The sequence below is a fragment of the Chanodichthys erythropterus genome, chromosome 10 (assembly GCF_024489055.1).
Source record: "Chanodichthys erythropterus isolate Z2021 chromosome 10, ASM2448905v1, whole genome shotgun sequence".
NCBI classification, from domain to species: domain Eukaryota; kingdom Metazoa; phylum Chordata; class Actinopteri; order Cypriniformes; family Xenocyprididae; genus Chanodichthys; species Chanodichthys erythropterus.
In genome coordinates, this window is record NC_090230.1 from 39,787,775 (window position 1) to 39,811,665 (window position 23,891).

General features: G+C 39.3%; 1 protein-coding gene across 1 annotated transcript; it reads right to left on the reverse strand.

Moving 5' to 3' along the window:
- Positions 1 to 8,395: 8,395 nt before the first annotated feature.
- Positions 8,396 to 9,424, reverse strand: LOC137029574 (olfactory receptor 5P52-like). The gene has a single exon (XM_067399186.1). The coding sequence runs from the start codon at positions 9,371 to 9,373 to the stop codon at positions 8,396 to 8,398; it is 978 nt and encodes a 325-aa protein (XP_067255287.1). The 5' UTR covers positions 9,374 to 9,424.
- Between the last annotated feature and the right edge of the window lie 14,467 nt (positions 9,425 to 23,891).

Here is a 23,891-nt window from a genome sequence, read left to right on the forward strand (position 1 = left end):
GAAGTGTTGGGTTTGCTACAGACGGACGCCTCAGACACCGGGTTGGGAGCCGTCCTATCGCAGGGCCACGATGGTGAGGAACACCCGGTGATATTCATAAGCCGAAAGCTGACCCCTGCAGAACAACAATACGCCACGGTAGAGAGGGAAGCGTTGGCCATCAATTGGGCAGTCCTGGAGCTCAGGTACTACCTCCTCGGCCCCCACTTCACCCTTATAACTGATCATTCTCCCCTACAGTGGAGAAGGAGAGGAGACGAAAGCCAGGGTGACACGGTGGTTTCTCGCGCTCCAGGACATCAACTTCACCGTACAACACCGAGCGGGGATGGCCAAAACAAACGCCGAAGGACTCTCCCAGCTGTGGTCAGCTTTCGCAGGTCTGTCAGGTTCCACTCCCCACCCTCCCCCGATCTACCCGCTTCTCCATAGGAACAGGACGACGCTTGGGGGGGGGGAGACGAGCTCTCATCAGCGTCGCCCTGGAAACTGAGCAGGCACACCTGCACCTGCTCATCACGGGCTGAGCGGCCACACCTGAGTCCCATCAAGCGCTGCTCATTTAAAACCTGCAAGCGAACACAGAGGTGAGAGATGTCTCTGCAAGACTCGGCTAACCCTTTCTTTCATTGTGCCTACAGAGAGCAGCGTGTGACCACCAGCCCCAATGCCCACAGGAGAGCACGGACCCACACTGCACCAGCACACCTAAAACAAGGAAGCCGAGCACCAAGCCACCTCACGGCAAGGCCGTTTCACCACCCTTTATCTGAATAAAAAAAAAACCTTCGGGGAACTTACCCTCCATCCTCGACTCGTGTCCTACTTCACCCCGTCACAATATATGTATATATTAGGGGTGTAACGATACGCGTATTCGTATCGAACCATTCGGTACAGAACGGTTCGTTGGACTAATTAATTACATTTAGAAAATAAAAAAGTGTGTGAAATATAATGTTATGCGTTCAACAAGGTAGCCCAATAACCCAAACGATGTAACAGGCAACGCCCCTGACACCCCCGAAGAAAAAAAACACACCAACTTATATGTTTGTGTTATGCTGCGTTCACACCGAACGTGTCTGGGGCGTCTGATTTACATGTGGCTACTCAGTCAGGCGCTCGCTCACTCAGTACGCGCTGAAGGCTCTTTGCAAAATGGCTAATGCGTTTAACAGACCAGAAATAGAAGATCGTCCAATAACCAACAGGTCTGGTGTTTGGGTGCACTTTGGATTCCCTGTAAGCTATATAACATTTTAATTTTTTTTATAAGGAGCTGTTTTTGTTTTATCCCTTTCGAGCGTGAGTTTAAAATATTCTAACTCTCCCCCCAGAGTGAGTTTTTTTTTTAATGCAACCGTTATTTTAGAACGTTTGCCTTTAATGTTTCCATAGCGACGTGTCTTGCGTGTCATTAGCGCTGAGCGCAGCAACAATAACACTGTATGACAGATGGATCTCTATTATTTCGTTTTTCCTTGTTTATTTAAAATATTCCCAAACTTGCTTACCATGTTATCAACTATCTGATATTCCGATCCTCAAATATGTGTAAGTGAGTGTGTTTTGTCGTTTAAAAGCCTTTATAAATGATCTTTATCTTGATCTATAACGCGAGATGGGCGCCATCATCTTAGTTTGCCCCGCAGTTTCCTGAGTCCTCCTTCCACTGATGTCTGACATCAGTGTGCATTTTATAAACCCCAAATATATTGTTTTAATGGTGCTTATGCGTATATAAATGTCTGATATCCGAAAAGAAACGTTATGTGGCTGAAAACACTGTTGTGACAAGAGCTGTGCGCGTCCGTCTCGCAGCCAGAGCGCGAAAGCACAGTTTGAATCTGGCAGTTATGTGACGTCGCTGAACATTCGAAATCCCTTATGTGGGGACCGTACGCCCAGGGGCACTGAAATAAAAATCCCATATGTGGGACCGTACCGCTCAAAGGGTTATACAGTATGCTGCTACGAAAACACCATAGAAGATTGTTCAATGTAAAAAAAAAATCATACTTTGCTAGTTTTAATAAATAAAACATAAAAAAAAAAAAATCAAGGAAATTTATCTGCCAATTTTTTCTTTTTGCTGTATCTAAAACGTACCGAACCATACCGAACCGTGACACCAGTGTATCGTATCGAACTGAACCATGAATTATTGTGAACCGTTACACCCTAATATTATATATATATATATATATATATATATATATATATATATATATATATATATATATATATATATATATATATATATATATATATATATATATATATATATATATATATATATATATATATATATATATATATATATATATATATATATATATATAGGCTATATATATTCTTTCTTTCAATAATTACATTTAAAGATATCAAGTGGTTGCTGTTATTTTTGAGTAGTTTAAAGGTGCCATCAAAGTTTTTTTAAAAGATGTAATATAAGTCTAAGGTGTCCCCTGAATGTGTCTGTGAAGTTTCAGCTCAAAATACCCCATAGATTTTTTTTTAATTCACTTTTTTAACTGCCTATTTTGGGGCATAATTAGAAATGCGCCGATTCATGTTGCGGCCCCTTTAAATGCTCTCACTCCCTGACACAGCTAATATAACCCTCAAAATGGATCTTTACAAAGTGTTCGTCATGCATACTGCGTGCATTCGTCGGATTATGTGAGTATTGTATTTATTTGGATGTTTGACATTTGATTCTGAATGAAGTTGAGGCTGTGATCCGTGGCTAATAGCTACACTGTTGGAGAGATTTATAAAGAATGAAGTTGTGTTTAAGAATTATACAGACTGCAAGTGTTTTATAATGAAAATAACGACGGCTCTTGTCTCTGTGAATACAATAAGAAACAATGGTAACTTTAACCACATTTAACAATACATTAGCAACATGCTAACAAACATTTAGAAAGACAGTTTACAAATATCACTAAAAATATCATGATATCATGGATCATGTCAGTTATTATTGCTCCATCTGCCATTTTTCGCTATTGTTCTTGCTTGCTTACCTAGTCTGATGATTCAGCTGTGCACATCCAGAAGTCCTGCCCTTGTCTAATGCGTTGAACATAAACTGGCATATGCAAATATTGGGGGTGTACATATTAATGATCCCGACTGTTACATAACAGTCGGTGTTATGTTGAGATTCGCCTGTTCTTCGGAGGTCTTTTAAACAAATTAGATTTATATAAGAAGGAGGAAACAATGGTGTTTGAGACTCACTGTAAGTCATTTCCATGTACTGAACTCTTGTTATTTAACTATGCCAATATAAATTCAATTTTTAATTATAGGGCACCTTTAAATTGAATTAAAATGAAACACCTGAAGGCACTGTTTCATTTAAGAATCTTATTGTGCATGACTAAACATCGCTGCCACAGTAAAACACATCAGAGTAGACATCTGCCTCAATTTGGAGAGTAAAATAAACAATTTTATGTTATTTATGTTTTTTATCTTCATAATCTATTTTTAATTGCATAAAGAAAACCGTATAATTAGCTTTGATAGCACAAGCTAATCAGAATTCATTTTAATCAATGCTTACCCTGTACAAAGGATTTGACCTGTCCAGAGGCTATTGGATTGACAAAATGTCTTAATTTGAGGTGTTTCGAGGGGTCACAGCCTGTCCAGATTAGTGAATGTTTCCAGTCTGCCATTGGTCAGACAAGAAGTTACATTAAGATGTGTGGGATTACAAATTTAAGAATCTGTTTAAGATCGGCTGACTTTTGTTTTAGTGATCACTTCTAAAGCTGTGTGTATGGGCAACACCTTTAAGGACTGTCCACTGAATGCCTATAAAACATCATGTTTACACTGCATTACTTGGATGACTACAGCGACGCACAGCGTGTTTCTCAATAAAGAGTAACTTCTGCTTGAAAGATGCTTGAAACACAAATTAAGATGCTTTTGATGAAATCTGAGAGCTTTCTGTCCCTCCATAGACTGCTTCAAAAATTTAATAAAGAGATTGTAAAACTAATCCATTTGAATTGAGCGGTTTAGTCCAAATTTTCTTAAGAGATTCAATCGCTTTATATGATGAACAGATATTGAATTTAGGCTTTTAATCACACATAAACATTGATCAGTGAACATAAACAGAAGCTCAACCAAACCTGCCTGACCCACTAAAACAAACCTCTTGCGGAAGCTCAAACGTGCTGCCTAACACAAGAATGAAATTGGTTCTTGCATTTCAAGCAAATATGCTTGAGCTTCTGTTGGTTTACCACAACGTTTGGGTGAACTAATACTTTATCAATGTCTTTGCTACTGATTATAGTAGCCTATTCGTGCCTACGGACGAATCACAGATATTGTGATATTGCTCATATATATATATATATATATATATATATATATATATATATATACACACATTTCTTGAACATTTTGTCAGAGCTCACTGTTTTTAATAGACCTAATATATTTAAGATTGTAGTTTACTTAATCCATTTGTGCTGGGACTGCAAGAATCATTTTTGTTTTACAGTGGATATGTAGTTCCTAGGGTCTAGGACAGTAAATTTAGGGACTAATTGTTATTTTATGTTTTATTTAGTAAAGGGAAACAGTTATGTAGGACATTTAGAAGAGTTTCTGTAATATTTTTGAATTTTGTGTGAAGACCATTGACCATTTTTAACCATTGTGCTGAAGAGTGACACTTGTGCTTAGGGTGTGAAATTTAGCTTGATGAAGTTAATAGAGTAAGCTTAAAAATATTGGAATAAAATACTTGAGCTAATCCATTTCAATTTAAATGCCCCAACTAAACTGCTTTATTTAAAATGAATAAATTAAAGATGAATTAAGTAGGGGTAATGGATTTTTTCTTTGAGTGTTCTGTCATCAGTGTTGCCAAGTCTGTGGTTTTCCCTTCGGAATTGGGTTGCTTTTAAAACTCCTAGTGCTTCAGATCAGTGGTTCTCAACTGTGGTCCTGGAGTAGCCACCCCAAACAATGCACATTTTAGATGTGAAGTCTTGAGCTGTGTTTGAAATCACCCCGAATACCTATTCCCTACATTACTCCACTAATATTGTCCACTTGAAGAAGTGAATGAAAACGAGTGAATAAGTTTGGACACTGAGTGTGCCAGAAGGGCTGTCGCTTTTGCATAGTTTGTGCTTGCTGTTTAATAATAATTTGAAACTTAGCAAACTGGCAGCTCTAGTAGTAATGAAAAGATTTATCTTGAACTCTCTCATGGAAACTAGCATGTATAAACTTTAGTTAAACAATTTAAAAATTGATTAAAAAAGGAATTTATACCTGTGTGATATAACACTGTAGCCACAACAGCAGTTTGGAAAATGGATTAATGGATGGATGATTCACCTAAGGCACCATCTTCTGGCAAGATGTGGGAATTCATTTGGTGCTAAAGTCACAGTGTATTATGGGTATTGAATAAGTGCACTTGATAATATCCACTATGATTTCGAACTCCACTACAAATAGCTGTTCCCTCAAATAGAACCTTATTTAAGGGTATTGGGGGGATTTCAGACACAGCATTGGAGTTTGTATTAACAAGCTGATGATTTGAATCAGGTGGGTTTGCTTAGGGAGACATCTAGGCTGTGTCCGAAAACCTAGGTAGCTGTCTTGCTGCCTCGCTGTCTTATAAGAGAATGACTTGTACTGCAGCGTTTGTACATGAAGGTACCTCACGAAACAGATTTCGGACAGACTTCTGAGGCAGCTTAACAGTTTAATGATCTACAGCAATATAGTGCAAGCTTTGGTGAGAACAAAACAAATATTTAATTACTACAGTAGTAATTTCTCGATAGAAATGATATCAAAATTGAAATATGTTGGTCAAAATCATACATTTATACACAAACTGAGCAGCAAATGCAACTTTCGGATGCCATCTTTATTTTTCTAGCTCAACTGTCACAGAATGGAAAGCACAGGATATCAAAGGCAGCTAAGGATACATCTATGCTTCCTTCAAAAATCAATCAGACGAAGGTATCTCAGGAAACAGGAAGTGAAACTAACATTGGATTAGGACTTGCCTTGATGCCTTCCTACCTTGAAATGTGTCCTCAGAAGGCAGCATTTTACAGTTTTCGGACGCAGCCCTAAATTGTGCAGTGCTGGAAACCACTGCTTGAAACAGCCAGTCCGAACCTGGCACTATAGTTCTATTCTGGGCAAAAACTCCCTGCCCATCAGCCTGCCTTAACTGACACTAGTATTAGATTTTCTTTCATGCTAGATTCTGTGTAGCAAAACTCTTAAACATGTAATATTAAATTACACACTTCACCTTTTCAGTGAATTAAATTTAATTAAACACTTCACCTTTACAATGACCGTGTGGACTGTCGACTCCTTCCTAAACTCAAAAGCATGTCTAGTGGCCTTCAGACTAAACTCAAACACCTTACAGCTATGCAGGTCAATAACAAGAATAAACACTGATTTTGAACAGCTTCAGTTAAACTATAGGATGCATGATGCAGACGTTTTTATCCAAAGCTAGAACAGGGAGGTATATAAGAAATAGTGACAGCACAGAAAACTGCTGGAAGAGATGAGCTTTCAGCTGTTTCTTGGATACTGACAGGATTCGGCTGTCTGGATAGGATTAGGAAGAACATTTCACCAAGACAAAATGTGAAGAATTGTGGTTCCCTCCAGGACCAGGAGTGAAAACCACTGCTCTAAACCCATCAAAGTCTAGATCAGGGCTGTCCAATCCTGCTCCTGAAGAGCCATGTCATGAAAAGTTTAACTCCAGTTTACCTCAACACACCTGTCTGGAAGTTTTTAGTATGTTTTGATTAGCTCAGGTGTGTTTAATTGGGGTTGGAGTTAAATTCTGCAGGATAGTGGCCCTCCAGGAGCAGATTTATGCCCTGTTCAAATACTGACACTTGCGGTCTATGCACTTGACCACTTGATACTTTCATGAAATATTTCCTGTATTTGGCTCAATGTTCAATGTGGGCTTGAAGACTGCAAGTGTGTGTAGAATTTTGGGACACACTTATAGTCTTGCAAATAAATAAAAAAAAAAAAAAAAAATGCAAGCATTTACAGCTTTTTTATTATTATTTTCAATAATTTGCATTTTAAAGTACACTTATAAATGTCAGTTCAGTGGTCACTATGTAGCTAACAGAATACACAATTTTAAAATTGAGGTGCTTCTTTAAGTGATAAAAATTAGTTGCGAATGATGTACAACATACATATAGCTGACTCAACTTTGCATCAATAAAATGTGCAACACTTTATATTTTACTACCAAATTATATGTAATACATAATTTAGCTTACAGTCGAATGTTTTCATTGAGATCTTGCAATTTCGGGGCATATGAGTTCCCAAAATGCATGATGGGAGACGCTTAGCCTTGAATACCGCTCTGAAGCGGTATTCAAGATGGCAAGATAGTGTGCATTAAGGGCACTGCACTTGGGCATTTTTAAGATATGGGACAGTCTTGCACACTTATAGTGGCCAAGACCGCAAGTGTAGGTATTTGGACAGGGCATTGGACAACTCTGGTCTAGATAGTCACTGGCTTGCCATTAGCTGGTAAACCATCTTGGATTAGCAGCAAATCTGCTATCAGCTGGTTCTATTGAAGGCATGTCAGAACCGTCAACTAAATGTTTCATTTGCATTATATCCGTGCAGCGAGGTGACAATTTCGACCCAAAAGAACATTCTTTTCACGAGTGTATGATATCTGATGCAAGGAGAGTTTGAGTTTGAGCGCGCGCATGTATCTGATCGAGAGCAGAGCCGTTTGTGCTTGCGCTTCACTTGGATGCGCTCTCGACGTTTGCTATTAAAAAATCGCCATAGAAACAATAAATAAACTATAAAAAGGGTGAAGATCGTGACTGAAAGCTCCAATCGATTTTTATTGTTTAAAATCAATGGAGAATATCTCGTATTTTTCCGTGGGTGCTCGACCATTTCCGTGGGTGCTCCAGCCCCCAAGCACGGGATCGGCGCCTATGCATGGTACAATCATTTGCACTTTGTAAACCAAACAGCGTTTGATAGAAGATACAGGGAAAGGTCATTTTACACATTGCAATTATCAAAAAGAAAGACTTGGTTTTATTTGTGTGATGATAACTAATATAGAGGCAGCTTTTTCTCAGGTGGGAACGATTTATAGAGATATTGCACAATGAATGAATACATGGAGATGGCTTCTTTATGACTAACTGCAGAGAAAATGCAGAATTTGATATTCAAATTTGATAGATAAACAATGCATTTTAATATGAACACATAATAATACCAAAAGCATCATATAAATCCTCCAAGATATGACATTATAAAAACTTAAGCCACAGTTATGTTCTATACATTAATGTGCATTTTTAAGAGGATGAACAGACAGTCTGTGGGTTAACAAGGAGTAAATCCTGTCTCGAATCTGTTTAGTTTTCAATGAGTAAATGATGGGATTCACGCAGGGTGGGATGAGGGATGACAAAGACAAGCACACCAGACCTACATTGGGGTTCCAATTAAATCCAAAAAATGTAAGATTGAAGATAATAAAAATTGGAATGTAGAATATGGCCACTAATGTGAGGTGTTCGGTGCACGTGGCCAGCGCCTTATAACGGCTCTGATTATTCTTCATTCTGAATACAGCGATCAATATACCCATATAGGTCAAGAAAATAAAAGACAAAGGTACAACAATGAAGAGTATAGTTAAAGTAGTGCCAATATCCCACTGATATGTTATATCGTTGCAAGCAAGTGCTAAAATAGGAGTATAATCACAAAAATAGCTGTTGACCTTAAGAGAGCCACAAAATGAGAGGTTTGGGATGGATTCAATAGCATAGATTACTACAACAACACAAAAGAACCAAAGTGTACCAACTATGTAAGCCATTCTGGTGTTTGTGTTTATAGACTCCTGTCTTAAAGGCAAGCAGATTGCAATAAATCTGTCGTAAGAGAGAACGCATATGGAAAATGACTCGAGGGATACAAAAGTATAGTAAGTGAACATTTGCACAAGGCACAGTTTGAATGGCACAAAATTGTCTAGACCAAGGTAAGTCTTTATCATGCCAGGCACAAGAGAAGTGCTGAGAACAAGATCAACCAAAGCCAGATTACCAACAGCCATGAACTTTGGGACATGCAGTCGGTGGTCATAGAAAATGATAGTGATCAGAAAGATATTACATATGACTGTGATCACATAAAGCACAGTGAGGAACATGACATAGATATTATTGTAAGGTGTTAAACTTAAGCCAATAATGTAAAATCCTGCAGGCTGAATGATGGAGTTGTTGGGGGCAGAATTGCTGTTCAGCATGGCCGTCCTTCTTTTACGACCCAGCTTCCTTGCTTTCAGTGGACAAGAAACCAGATACCTATGAGAAACAGTCACAAACAGCCTGTGCTTTACAATTCACCTTCAACATCTGTGTTATTTGATGGCATAAGCTCTTAAAACATTTAACCAGAAATCTAAATTAAATTCTAAATGAAAATGTTACATTGTCTTAATAATAAATAAATAAAAATAAATAAATACATTTACATACTTAATAATAATACATATACATACATGAAAAGGCGTGGTGGTGGTTTCCAGATAACAAGTCACAGTTTTTGCCTCTGCGTTACAGTTCTGGAATCTAAATGTAAACTTGAGAAGATTTTTGGCCAATATATTGCCCAATTTGTCCTCCAGAGGTATCATTAAACAGGAAACAACCTCCATTATCTAAGAGTCTTGAGAGAAAAGACATTCATTAGTGTTTTTTGCGTCAGTAATGTGAGATTATTGATGGTATAACTAATTGCCTTAAGTGTCACTAATTAGTCTGTTTGTTTTTGTTTTCATTTTTGTAACAACAATATAATCTCCCAGAAGGATAATGCAAAGACAGCAACTCCATAACACTCAAAGTGGGAAAATCATAATAACAAATACCTTAAACTGTAAGTGAAATGCTCTAAAAAAAAATCATTTTATAATAATAAATAAGTAAAATATAATATATTTTTTTAAAAATATTATAAAATATAAGACAATTTTGCAAGCATTACCAGATGTGCAAGTGCGACGAAGAGAGAGAAAAGAAAGTTACTCTTTGATGAAGTAAACAAGTTATACAGCTTGATTGAGATGTTAAATTGATATCAGTCCTGAAACTTACTTACTTTCTTTCTTTCTCTCTTTCTCTTTCTTTCTTTCTTTCTTTCTTTCTTTCTTTCTTTCTTTTCTATTATAATTACATTTAGAGATATCACGCTGTTGCTGTAAATTAAAATAAATGAATTTAAAGGTTCCCTAGAATTAAAAATGTATTTATCAAGAGTTCAGTACATGGAAATGACATACAGTGAGTCTCAAACTCCATCTCAACATAACAACGACTGTTACGTAACAGTTGGGGTGTACGCCCCCAATATTTGCATATGCCAGCTGTTCAAGCATTAGACAAGGGCAGGACGTCTGGATGTGCACAGCCGAATCATCAGACTAGGTAAGCAAGCAAGGACAACAGCAAAAAATGGCAGATGGAGCAATAATAACTGACATGATCCATGATATCATGATATTTTAGGTGATATCTTTAAATTGTCTTTCTAAATGTTTCGTTAGCATGTTGCTAATGTACTGTTAAATGTGGTTAAAGTTAATATTGTTTCTTACTGTACTCACGGAGACAAGACTCGTTATTTAAATTTTTTAAACACTTGCAGTCTGTATAATTCATAACACAACTTCATTCTTTATGAATCTCTCCAACAGTGTGTAATATTAGCTTTAACCACGGAGCACCATCAAACTCATTCAGAATCAAATGTAAACATCCAAATAAATACTGTACTTACGCGATTAGACATGCTGCATGACGAACACTTTGTAAAGATCCATTTTGAGGGATATATTAGCTGTGTGAACTTTGTTTATGCTGTTAAAGGCAAGCGCGAGCTCCGTGGGTGGGGAGCCTGAGCATTTAAAGGGGCCGCAGCCTAAATCGGCTCATATTTAATGATTCCCCAACATAGGCAGTTCAAAAAAATTTATTTAAAAAAATCTATGGGGTATTTTGAGCTGAAACTTCACAGACACATTCAGGGGACACCTTAGACTTATATTACATCTTTTAAAAAGACATTCTACGGCACCTTTAAGATGTACTGGTTCATTTGAGAAGTATAATACTATGAACAAACAGTGCTGCTAGAGTAAAACACATCACCCTATATATCTGGGCAAAGGCAGAGACGTAAACAGGGACAGGCAATGGTCAAGGCAGACGGCAGACAGACAGAGTTCAGGATACCGGCGAGGATCAGGGCAGGCAGCAAATAAACACAGTCCAGTAAACAGGCAAGGGTCAGGGCAGGCAGCAGAGAATCACACGGGGTAAACAGTCCAAATGGCAACAGTAATAACAATCCACAGAAAACACTCAGAAATGATCACAAGGGCAAAGCAAGACTTCGCGGTGTGGTTGTGGGTGTGGGTGTGCTGATTAAATAGTGTGAGAGTGATGTGGTGCAGGTGTGTGCACAATGGGAGGGGCCTATGGGAGGGGTCTCAAACTCAAATTGGCTGTGGGCCGTTTCTGTGATTGACACCTCATAGGAGGGCCATTTAGTGTTCAAGCGCAAAAAAGCGCAAAATTTCTGAACATGTACTTAATTATTTTTCATTTACTTCAAATTTAATTTCTAAAATTTAGATCCGCTTTGATGGATAGATCCGTTTAGATCCACTCTGACAGACAACAAAAAACTCCCTGAAACTTTCTAACTCTTCCAGCTAGATAGCGGAATTCCCTGTTTTTACTGTTATTTCTATTTCTTATGCATTCCATTTTTATTATTATGTATTTGGTTCTTCTTTATGTAAAGCATTTTTGCCATACTTAAAAAATGTAAACAGCAGTGTCTCTATCATTGTTACATACAGTTTTAACAGTGTAGGGCTGGGCGATATATCGAATGCTTTTGTCACGCGCATTTCGTCAGTAAAGCCGGTTCCCTGATTACCGCTAAATCGGCATCACCTGCTTTCAAATGAAGCGGCATTTAATAGACAGAGCCGTAGTTCACTGATAAGCCACGCAATATCGCGTTCAATATCGATGGCGATTCATATCGATATTGAACGCGATATTGCGTGGCTTATCAGTGAACTACACTTATATGTACTATACATACATACATATATATATACACATATATACATATATATACATATATACGTATATATATATATACACGTATATATATATATATATATATATATATATATATATGCATACATACATACATATATATATACATACATATATATACATACATACATATATATATGTATATATGTATATGTATGTATATATATGTATATATATATATATATATATATATATATATATATATATATATATGCATACATATATATATATATATATATATACATACATACATACATACATATATATACATACATACATATATATATATATATATAAAATGGTGAGAATAATAAAGCATGTTGCAGTGCATTCTGTGTGCCACCAGTCAAAATTCATCCATGCCTCCCATCATGCATTGCTGCATGAATAAATTATGAGCTGAATTGTCGTAGTAATTTTATTTATTCTCACTATTTAAATTTTGCTGTTTTTCTGTGACTCTTTAGTAGCTTGTTTTCTAATGTTCAGAGTTGATCTGTTTATCAGAATATGTTGCTTGTCACCGTTGTTGAGATTCATACGCTGATTCTTGATGTATGTGTGTGTCTTTTTTTTGTGATAAGGACAACTTCCAAACATTTTTTTGTATTGTTAAAGTTGATATTTTGCTGTAAAATAACAGTGCTGCTGTAATCAATAATGTAAATTTAACTCAGAGATTGTGCTCTAAATGAGTTCAGTGATTCAGATAAAATAATGATTATGTGAAAACATAACCAGCACCATCTGATCAAACAACATCTAATATTAAAATATCTAATATTAAAAAGTCAAGGGTCAAGAGCTCAACTAAAACAAACCCTGACCTTGATGATGGTAACTTAAAAATAGTGATTTTCTCCTTTGGCGATTCTGCTTGTTATCATCAGGTGTCTTCAATAATTGTCAATCATCACTCAATTAATCACTTATTTATCTCATTAATGCTTCAGTGGATGGAATAAAAATATGGCAGGACTTTTACTCTCTGACCCCTGGACTACCCACCTCTGGTGACTGTAAATCATACTCGTCAAATGCTATTGAGCTTTAAATTATGGCATTTTTTGTTTGGTCCCATACAGTACTGAAATACATAGCAATATTTACATATTACTTGACAGTTTATTTGGAAACACTTTACAATAAGGTTCATAATGTAATAACTAATGTGAACTATCCATGAGCAATACATTTGTTACTGTATTTCGTTAGCCTCATAGCATAATTGCCCAGATCACATTTCAAAGGCAGATATCACAATTTGGCCAAAAAATGACTTAGGCAATTATGCTATGAGGCTAACAATTTGTAAACCTTTGTTAACGTTAAAAACATACACCAGTTCATTTTTCATGTTAGTTCACAGTGCATTAACTAATGATAACAAATACAACTCTTGATTTTAATAATGTATTAGTAAATGCTGGAATTAACATTAACAAAGATTAATAAATGCTGTAGAAGAGAAGTTAATTGTTAGTTCATATTAACTACTTAATATAATGTAATATAATGTATAAGCTTTCCTGTAGCTCAGTGGTTAGAGCATGGCACTAACAATGCCAAGGTCATGGGTTCGATCCCAGGGATTGCACATACTCAGATACAAATGTATAGTATAATGCAATGTAAGTCGCTTTGGATAAAAGCGTCTGCCAAATGTAAATATAAAGTGTTACCTTTTATTTTAATAAACATCAAAAATCTGAAAAGTTTGCATCATACCTGAGACCTAGATGAACACTTTACAGTTGGTTTTGTGACTATAAGTCATTCTCTTTAAACGCTATTGAAGGTAGAAACGTGAATACCAATGTCGTAACTTTAGAGACGGTCCCTAAATTTGCGAATATCAAACGTTCAGCGTCAAACAAACTTTATGCCAGTATCTGCTTTCTTGGAGCGAATAGTATAACTTACATCACAAATGAGGTGCGAGTTTGGTCCTTTATATCACTGTACGAGTCCATTAAGCTGTGTTAAGCATTTTATATGTCCTGATGGCAGGGGAATCATGACGTATAAGGGAAACCATAATATTACAACACAGCACCGTGATATAAAGGTAAGGAAACTTAACAACAGAGAGAAATATATGTCTATCTCAGATTTAACGTTTGATCTGTACACCAGCATCAGCAATGATGTTATAATCTCATTCACTGTAGAGAAAGCTGCTTACATGTAGCCTACACAGGGAAAGTAACCATAAAGACGAATTAAACATAAATGCAGCTTTTGTGTCTTTATAAGTTTTTTCTGAATTTATACTGGCCCTGATAATCATCACACATTCACTTACCGCTTGCTCCATTTCTGTAAATCCAGTTCCCGGATGTGAAATTTTGAATTTTCTGCTGAATTTGAAACACAGAATTTGTGGAAGTGAATTTGTAAAGTGATATAAAATGGACTGAAAATTGCTAGTCAAATTTTATAGGTTGTATTTTTAAACAGAATTATTATTTTGGAAGTGAAATCTGAAAGGTGAATATAAATTATTGAATTTTTAATAATGGAAACATGTGTGAAATATTTTTAATTGAAATATTCACAGCTTAAATATACGACCATGTTGAATTTCAGCCCATAAAAAGAAAGCTTTAAAAATACAATGCATCTAAAAACAAGCACAGCTAATGTAATGCATTTTTTTCTTTTCAATTAGTGCAATTCAACAAACTTTTTTATTTCAAAAACATTTCGCATTCATTTATTTCCATAGAGCAGCCAGAGAAAAACCAACACTTAAAAAGTCAAGTCAAACTGCCCAACTGAAGTAAGCACTGACCTCGATCATGGTGACATGATCGACATGAACCAAACTTATTTTCAACAAATCATCAACATCTAAACCTCTGGTAATTCTTAATAACAACTTTTGTAGATATATGTCAGAAATAAAGTCAATCTGGTTAGTGATAAGTGAAGCTGGTAATGCTGTTTGTGGAGATGTTTATTCAGATCTTGAGAGATTTAATGTATTTTATTTTCAGTTGATTTCATCGAAGGCTGTGGCTGAAGTCATAGTTCTTGTTGTTCCTCTGTCCTTCGTGATTCTGCTCGTTATATCACCTTATCTCACTAACTCCAGCATGTTTCTGTGTTACATTTAACAGCCTGTAGTGTGCATACTGAGCAGTGTTCATTTCATCTGGGCTAACCCACATGTGGGGCCTCCATGGAAACTGGACAAAACAGGCTGGGCCCCAGTTAGACAGCCCAGGTTACACCCATCTGGGCCCCACAGAGCTGTGCTGGCTGGGTTTTGCACTTGACCACTTGTCTACATACATGAAGTATTTCCTGTTTTTGGCTCAAGTGTTCAAGTGGGCTTGAAGACTGCAAGTGTGTGTAGAATTTTTGATTACCTAATGGGACACACTTAAAGTCTTGCAAAAAATGCAAGCATTTACAGTTTTTTTTTTAATATTTTCAATACATTCCATTTTAAAATACACTTCTAAATGTCTGTTCAGTGGTCACTATGTAGCTAACAGAATACACAATAGTAAAGTTGTGGTGCTTCTTTAAGTGATAAAAAATTGTTGCAAATCATGTACAACATACATATAGCTGACTCAACTTTGCATCAATAAAAAGTTGAATATTTCATTGAGATCTTGTGATTTCAGGGCATATGAGTTCCCAAAATGCATGATGGGATGTGTTTAGTCTCGAATACTGCTCCGAAGCGGTTTTCAAGATAGTGTGGGTTTAGTGTGCATTAAGGGCACTGCACTTGGACATTTTTAAGATATGGGACAGTCTTGCACACTTATAGTGGCCAAGACCGCAAGTATAGGTATTTGGACAAGGCATTGGACACCTCTGGTCTAGATAGTCACTGGCTTGCCATTAGCTGGTAAACCATCTTGGATTAGCTGCAAATCTGCTATCAGCTGGTTCTATTGAAGGCATATCAGATTTTTCCCCCCTACATGGAACTAGTCAGCCAGCCTTAGACCTAAACTTAAAGGGGTACTTCACCCCTGGAAAGATGAATGTGTATTTAAAATTGGTCATTTATGTAGTAGAAATGTGAAATTATTTTTGAATTTGGAGCTTTCTAGACTGAGAAATGGCAGAAAATTTATTTTTGACTAATGTGGATGAAAGACAACAACTCCCAGAATGCACTTGTTTTGCTGCCCTTGCGAGGCCATGCCCAAACCACATTCAAACATTCAAACCATATTAATTCTATAAATCATTAGTTAGTTCATACATTTACAGCGAAATGTCAAGTCAAGTCAAGTCAAATTTATTTATATAGCGCTTTTAAAATTGGTAATTGTTCAAAGCAGCTTTACATATTAGAAGCACAGAAAAAGGGAAGTGGTTAAAAATAAACTGTACAACCAAGCGTGGTAATATGTAACATATACAAGATGGTGCTACATTAAGCCAATGTCGGCTGACTCCCAGGGGTGGAAAAAAACCCCTAGGAGAAAAACCCAGCGTGCTAGCACTGGGAAAAAAGTCCTAGGAGGGAAAAAACCCCTTGGAAGATATATATAATATATGTAAATGGATATGGAGATCAAAATCTGAATTATACATTTTTATTATAGAGATTAAAAATAGATTATATATAAATATATGTAAGCGGATACGGGGATTAAAAATCTGAATTATAGATGCAGCCAGAATTGGGTCTGTAGGCCCATTGTCTCCTGGGCTACGTTGTAGTCAGGTCCAGACACAGGTTCTCCATCTGATCTGGATACGGCCTGAATCCAGCACCCGGCAAACCTCAGGATAAGCAGAGAGACAGATATTAGCGGAGATGCCATTCTTATTCTGATGTACAGGTATATCTAGTGTTATAGGAAATGTTCTCGGTTCCGGCCGACCTAATTATTGCAGCATAACAATCCTTTAACAGATTTGAAAAATGTTAATGTATTGATAATGTGTTATGTGTATGCAAGAGCAAAGAGATGTGTTTTTAGTGTAGATTTAAACTGACAGAGTGTGTCTGCTTCCCGAACAATGCTAGGAAGATTGTTCCAGAGTTTAGGTGCTAAATAGGAAAAGGAGCTGCCGCCTTCAGTTGATTTTGATATTCTGGGTATTATCAACTGGCCTGAATTCTGAGATCGCAATAAACGTGAAGGACTATAATGCATTAAGAGCTCACTTAGGTACTGGGGAGCTAAACCATTTAGAGCTTTATAAGTAAGTAGCAAGATTTTAAAATCTATACGATGTTTAATAGAGAGCCAATGTAATGTTGACAGAACTGGGCTAATATGGTCATACTTTCTGGTTCTAGTAAGAACTCTAGCTGCCGCATTTTGGACCAACTGTAGTTTGTTTAAAAGCCGAGCAGAACAACCACCCAGTAGAGCGTTACAATAATCTAGTCTTGAGGTCATGAATGCATGAACCAACTGTTCCGCATTTGTCATTGAGAGCATATGTCGTAATTTAGATATATTTTTTAGATGGAAGAAGGCGGTTTTACAGATACTAGAAACATGACTTTCAAATGAAAGATTGGTATCAAAGAGCACACCCAGGTTCCTAACTGAGGACGAAGATTTAATGGAGCACCCGTCAAGTGTTAGAGAGTATTCAAGGTTTTTTCGTGAGGAAGTTTTTGGTCCAAAGATTAGGATATCAGTTTTTTTCCGAATTTAATAATAAGAAATTTCTTGTCATCCAGTTTTTAATGTCAGCTATGCATTCTGTTAGTTTTGTGAATTTGTAGGTTTCGTCAGGGCACGAGGAAATATAGAGCTGAGTATCGTCAGCGTAGCAGTGAAAACTAACACCATGCTTCCTAATTATCTCTCCTAAGTCCAGCATGTACAGAGTGAAAAGCAACGGTCCTAGTACTGAGCCTTGTGGTACTCCATATTGAACCTGTGATCGATACGACATCTCTTCATTAACTACTACAGACTGATAACGGTCAGATAAGTACGATTTGAACCATGCCAAAGCAATTCCACTAATGCCAATATAGTTGTCAAGTCTTTTTAAAAGAATGTTATGATCGATAGCGTCAAAAGCAGCACTGAGATCTAATAACAGCCACGATCGGATGATAAGAGTAGATCGTTTGTAACTCTAATGAGAGCAGTCTCAGTACTATGGTATGGTCTAAATCCTGACTGGAAATCCTCACAGATTCCATTTCTTTCTAAAAAGGAACACAGTTGTGTTGAAACTGCCTTTTCAAGTATCTTTGATAGAAAAGGTAGATTCGAGATTGGCCTGTAATTTACTAAATCTCTCGGATCTAGTTGAGGTTTCTTAATAAGAGGTTTAATAATAGCCTGCTTAAAGGTTTTTGGCACGTATCCTAGTGTTAAGGATGAATTAATTATATCAAGAAGTGGACCTACGACCTCTGGAAGCATTTCTTTCAGTAGTTTAGTCGGCATTGGGTCTAACATACATGTTGTTGATTTTGATGATTTGATAAGTTTAGATAATTCTTCTTCTCCTATAGTGGCAAATGATTCTAGTTTTACCTCAGGGACACTACAGAGCACTGTCTGAAGCGAAACTGTAGACGGTTGCATGTTTTTAATTTTCTCTCTAATATTATCAATCTTGCAAGTAAAGAAGTTCATTAAGTCATTACTGCTGTGCTCTATGGAAACGTCAGCACTTGAATCTCTGTTTCTAGTTAATTTAGCCACTGTGTCAAATAAATACCTAGGATTATGTTTGTTTTCTATTAAGAGATTTGAAAAATAAGTAGATCTAGCATTTCTTATAGCCGTTCTGTACTCAATCATTTTTTCTTTCCACGAAAGGCGAAAAACTTCTAGTTTTGTTTTCTTCCAACTACGTTCAGCTTCCCTTTCGTGGGAACTGTCGACGCTGCGTGGCAACGCATTGGGAACCTTCTGTGTGATGTCGTCACTGAAGCACTCATGTATCTAACCAATCGCGTAGCGAGACGTCAGAGACAGGTGACGTCACGGAGCAGGAAACTATAAAGCATACCCGGATGCAGAGAACGCTAGCTTCTGTGTCTTCAGCAAGCACTCTATGTTATCGTGTGTCTTATTTGGTGTTGTTTGTCTTATTTCATATAAACAAGTCACGATATCTTTGTCTGAGGACAAGAGTATCTCACACCAATCCATATATATATATTTATAAAAAAGACACGTATTATGGCGAGAAACAGCAGTTGAATGGGAGTTGAGTAAGCCCGGGCAGCTCTCGAGAGAGCCGTCTGTGTGCACTATAAAAAAAAAAAAAAAGAAACTCGCTCTCAGAATACTATGTTCCAGTGTTCCTCGCGGATCGCAGAAAAGAAGCCATTCGTGGGGTTCACAAATGGATCTGACAGAGGGGTTAGAGACGGGCGTTGCCCTTTCTCTGCCCTTACCTGCCAGGTTCAGTGCCGTCTCCCAGGTGGAAGCACGCTCTGCGGTTTCTTCCCCGGGTTGAGGCACCCGTATTTCACATGCCAGCTCTGAGGAGGTGGATATTGTGATATCGATCTGAGGACTCGCCACCTCACAAACATCGTGTTAGGGAGTGGAGCATGCATGTCAGTTCAAAAACAAAGCAGCTGACGGTTCATTCATAAAAATGTCCCGGAGTGTAAAGAAAGAAATGCACTAGCGGGAGTTTTTATCTCCACTCCTGTTGGCTTTATTCTCGAGGGAATAAAAGTCTAACACAAGGCTTAGATCTCGCGTTTGCCGAGGCAGCGCCGAGGAGAGCCGGTCATGACATGATTCGTCAGTTTTCTGCCGGTGCGCCGCTCCAGAACGTCGAATCAAGTGCTCAAAAACACCAGAGGCCAGTCTCGAGAGACTGGTTCCCTTAATAGATTTTATGGCAGAATGGAAACTTCTACCGAATATATCAAAATGGGTGCTGCTCATCATAGAAAAGGGTTACAGGGTCTCGCCCGCCCAGATTCAATGAGGTCTTTCCCATAGTGGTGACCCCCGAGCAGTCTCTGGTTATGGAACAAGAGGTTATGACACTCTTGCGAAAAGTAGCTATAGAAAGGGTTCCTCCTCCCAGCAAGCTGTCAGGCTTCTACAGCCGCTACTTCATTGTTCCAAAGAAGGATGTGTCCTATCGTAGATTTACATGTGTTAAATCGCTCAATATGAAAGCTCAAATTCAAGATGCTTACACTTAAACAGATTATCCCACAGATCAGGTCCGAGGACTGGTTTGTGGCAATAGACCTGAGAGAGGCGTACTTTCAGGTGTCCATCCATCCTTCTCACAGGAAGTTCCTCAGGTTTGCTTTCGGGGGCAAAGCTTACCAATACAGGGTTCTTCCTTTTGGCCTGTTATTATCACCCCGCACATTCACGAAGTGCGTGGATGCAGTGCTGGCTCCACTGAGACTCCAGGGCATCCGCGTACTGAATTACATAGAAAGTGATTCTAGCTCAATCAGAGCAACTAGCAGTTCAGCATCGAGATGCTGTTCTGTCCCATATGAAGAGGCTTGGGCTGAGGCTCAATGCCAAGAAGAGTGTGCTAGTTCCAGCCCAATCCACCAACTATCTGGGTGTAGTGTGGGACTCCACCACGATGCGGGCACATTTGTCTCCCGCTCGGGTGAGTGCCATTCTTATGGCTATGAAAGGGGTGAAGTTAGGCCAGTCACTCACTGTAAAACAGTTTCAGAGACTGTTGGGTCTGATGGCAGCTGCGTCCAACGTGATACCTTTTGGCCTTCTGCACATGAGACCCTTACAGTGGTGGCTCAGGACCAGGGGATTCTCCCCGAGGGGAAATCCTTTTCGCATGATCAAAGTCTCACGACGATGCCTTCGTGCTCTGGTCATGTGGAAAGATCCCTGGTTCCTGTCCCAGGGACCCGTGCTGGGGACTTCTGGTCGTCGCGTAATGCTTACGACAGATGCTTCCCTCACAGGCTGGGGGGCGATCATGAGTGGCCGTCCAGCTCAGGGCTCATGGGAGGTCCATCAGCTCTCCTGGCACATAAATCGGCTGGAGATGATGGCGGTGTTTCTGGCATTAAAACACTTTCTCCCAGACCTGAGAGGCCATCATGTGTTGGTCCGCACGGACAACACTGCTGTGGTCGCCTATATAAATCATCAGGGGGGTCTGCGGTCTCGCCAACTTTACTACTTGGCCCGTCGGATCCTCCTATGGTCCCTAGGGAAGCTGCTCTCTCTGAAGGCAGCTTACATCCCGGGGTATAAAGGGAGCAGACGCCCTGTCGAGGCAGGGGCCGAGGCCCGGGGAGTGGAGACTCCACCCAGAAGTGGTGGATCTCCTATGGAAAAATTTTGTCGACCTATTTGCTTCGGGAGAGTCAACCCAGTGACCACTCTGGTACTCCCTAACACATCCAGCACCTCTGGGTCTGGATGCCATAGTACAGACGTGGCCGAGGCTACGTCTGTACGCATTTCCCCCGATCGCCTTGCTCCCGGGAGTTCTGGAGAAAATATGCCGGGAAGGGGTCAGCCTAATAATGGTAGTCCCCTTCTGGCCAACCAGAATATGGTTCTCGGACCTAGTGTCCTTACTAGACGGCTCCCCAATGGAGCTTCCCCTTAGACAGGACCTCCTGTCGCAAGCGGGTGGCTCAATAATACATCCCGCCCAGAACTGTGGAAGCTATGGGCCTGGCCTCTGAGGGGGCCAGGTTCATAGATGCTGGTCTTCCAACTGAGGTTGTGGAGACCATCCTTAACTCCAGAGCTCCCGCCACGAGGAAGCTTTATTCCTATAAATGGAATTTATTTTCTGCTTGGTGCAGACAGAATAATATGGACCCTGTCCACTCTCCTATCAGCTTTGTGCTAAGATTTCTCCAAGAAAAATTCTCTGAGGGCCTATCGCCTTCAACCTTGAAGGTTTATGTGTGGCTATCTCAGCCTTTCATGCTTCTCTTGAGGGTGGCTTCTCGGTGGGTCGAGACCCCCTCGTTACTTGCTTCCTCCGTGGCACACTAAGATTGAGGCCGGCCTGGGACCTGGCTGTGGTATTACTAGGGTTAGCTGAGGCTCCCTTCGAACCACTCTCACTGTAAAACAGTTTCAGAGACTGTTGGGTCTGATGGCAGCTGGGTCCAATGTTATTACTATTGGCCTTCTGCACATGAGACCCTTACAGTGGTGGCTCAGGACCAAGGGGTTTTCCCTGAGGGGAAATCCTTTTCGCATGATCAAAGTCACGCGGCGATGCCTTCGTGCTCTGGTCATGTGGAAAAAGCCTTGGTTCCTGTCCCAGGGACCCGTGCTGGGAACTCCTTGTCGTCGCGTAATGCTTACGACAGATGCTTCCCTCACGGTCTGGGGGGGCCATTGTACTCCAGGCCTTCTATCCTCCTCCCTTTGAGTCTTCGGATCAGGAAAAACTGAATCTGCTCTGCCCGTTGACAGCTTTGGATGCTTATGCCCACAGAGCTGCCCTGTGGCGAAAATCAGACCAATTGTTTGTCTGTTATGGGTCCCCTAAGAAAAGGGGGCCCAGCATCTAAGCAGAAGATGAGCAAGTGGGTGGTTGAGGCCATCTCACTTGCATATGAATCGGCCGGACAGCCCTCTCCATTGGCTGTTCGCGCCCATTTCACTAGGGGTATGGCGGCATCAGAGGTGCTGATGTCTGGAATATCCACTAATGGTATCTGTGATGCAGCTGGATGGTCATGCCAGCACACATTTATCAGGGTTTATACCCTTGATGTTGGCTCCACTCTGGGGTCTTCTATTTTGTCACTAACATTGGCAAGTATTTGAAGCTACGGCACAGTTGGGATTGCGTTCCCAATGCGTTGCCACGCAGCGTCGACAGTTCCCACGAAAGGGAACGTCTCAGGTTACAGATGTAAACCTGGTTCCCTGAGTAGGGAATGAGACGCTGCGTCTCTTGCCGTACCCCCTGCATACTTGCGAGTGCTTGCTTCAGACTTATCCCAGAAGCTAGCGTTCTCTGCATCCGGGTATGCTTTATAGTTTCCTGGTCCGTGACGTCACCCGTCTCTGACATCACGCAGAAGGTTCCCAATGCGTTGCCACGCAGCGTCTCGTTCCCTACTCAGGGAACCAGGGTTACATCTGTAACCTGAGACGTTTTCTAACAGCTCGTTTTAGAGCCCGAGTGTGCTCATCATACCACGGCGTTGGATTAGTTTCCTTAATCTTCTTTAGATGTAAAGGAGAGACTGCATCTAATGTGCTGGAAAAGAGAGCCAATAGTTTCTGTTGCAGCATCGAGTTCTTCTAAGTTGTCTGGTATACTAAGGCGATGAAACTGCTTGGGGAGATTATTTATGAAGCAATCTTTAGTGGTAGATGTGATGGTTCTACAATATTTATGGCTGGGTGGTGGTTTTGCAGCCTTGGCTAATTGTATTATACACGAGACTAGATAATGATCTGATATATCATTGCTCTGCTATAGCATTTCAACAGCATCAATATCAATTCCATGCGACAGTATTAGATCTAGGGTATGATTACGACAATGAGTGGGTCCTGACACGTGTTGTCTAACTCCAATAGAGTTTAAAATGTCTGCAAATGCCAATCCAAATGCGTCTTTATTATTATCTACATGGATATTAAAATCACCAACAACAAGGACTTTATCCGCAGCCAGTACTAACTCTGATAGGAAATCAGCAAATTCTTTGATAAAGTCAGTATG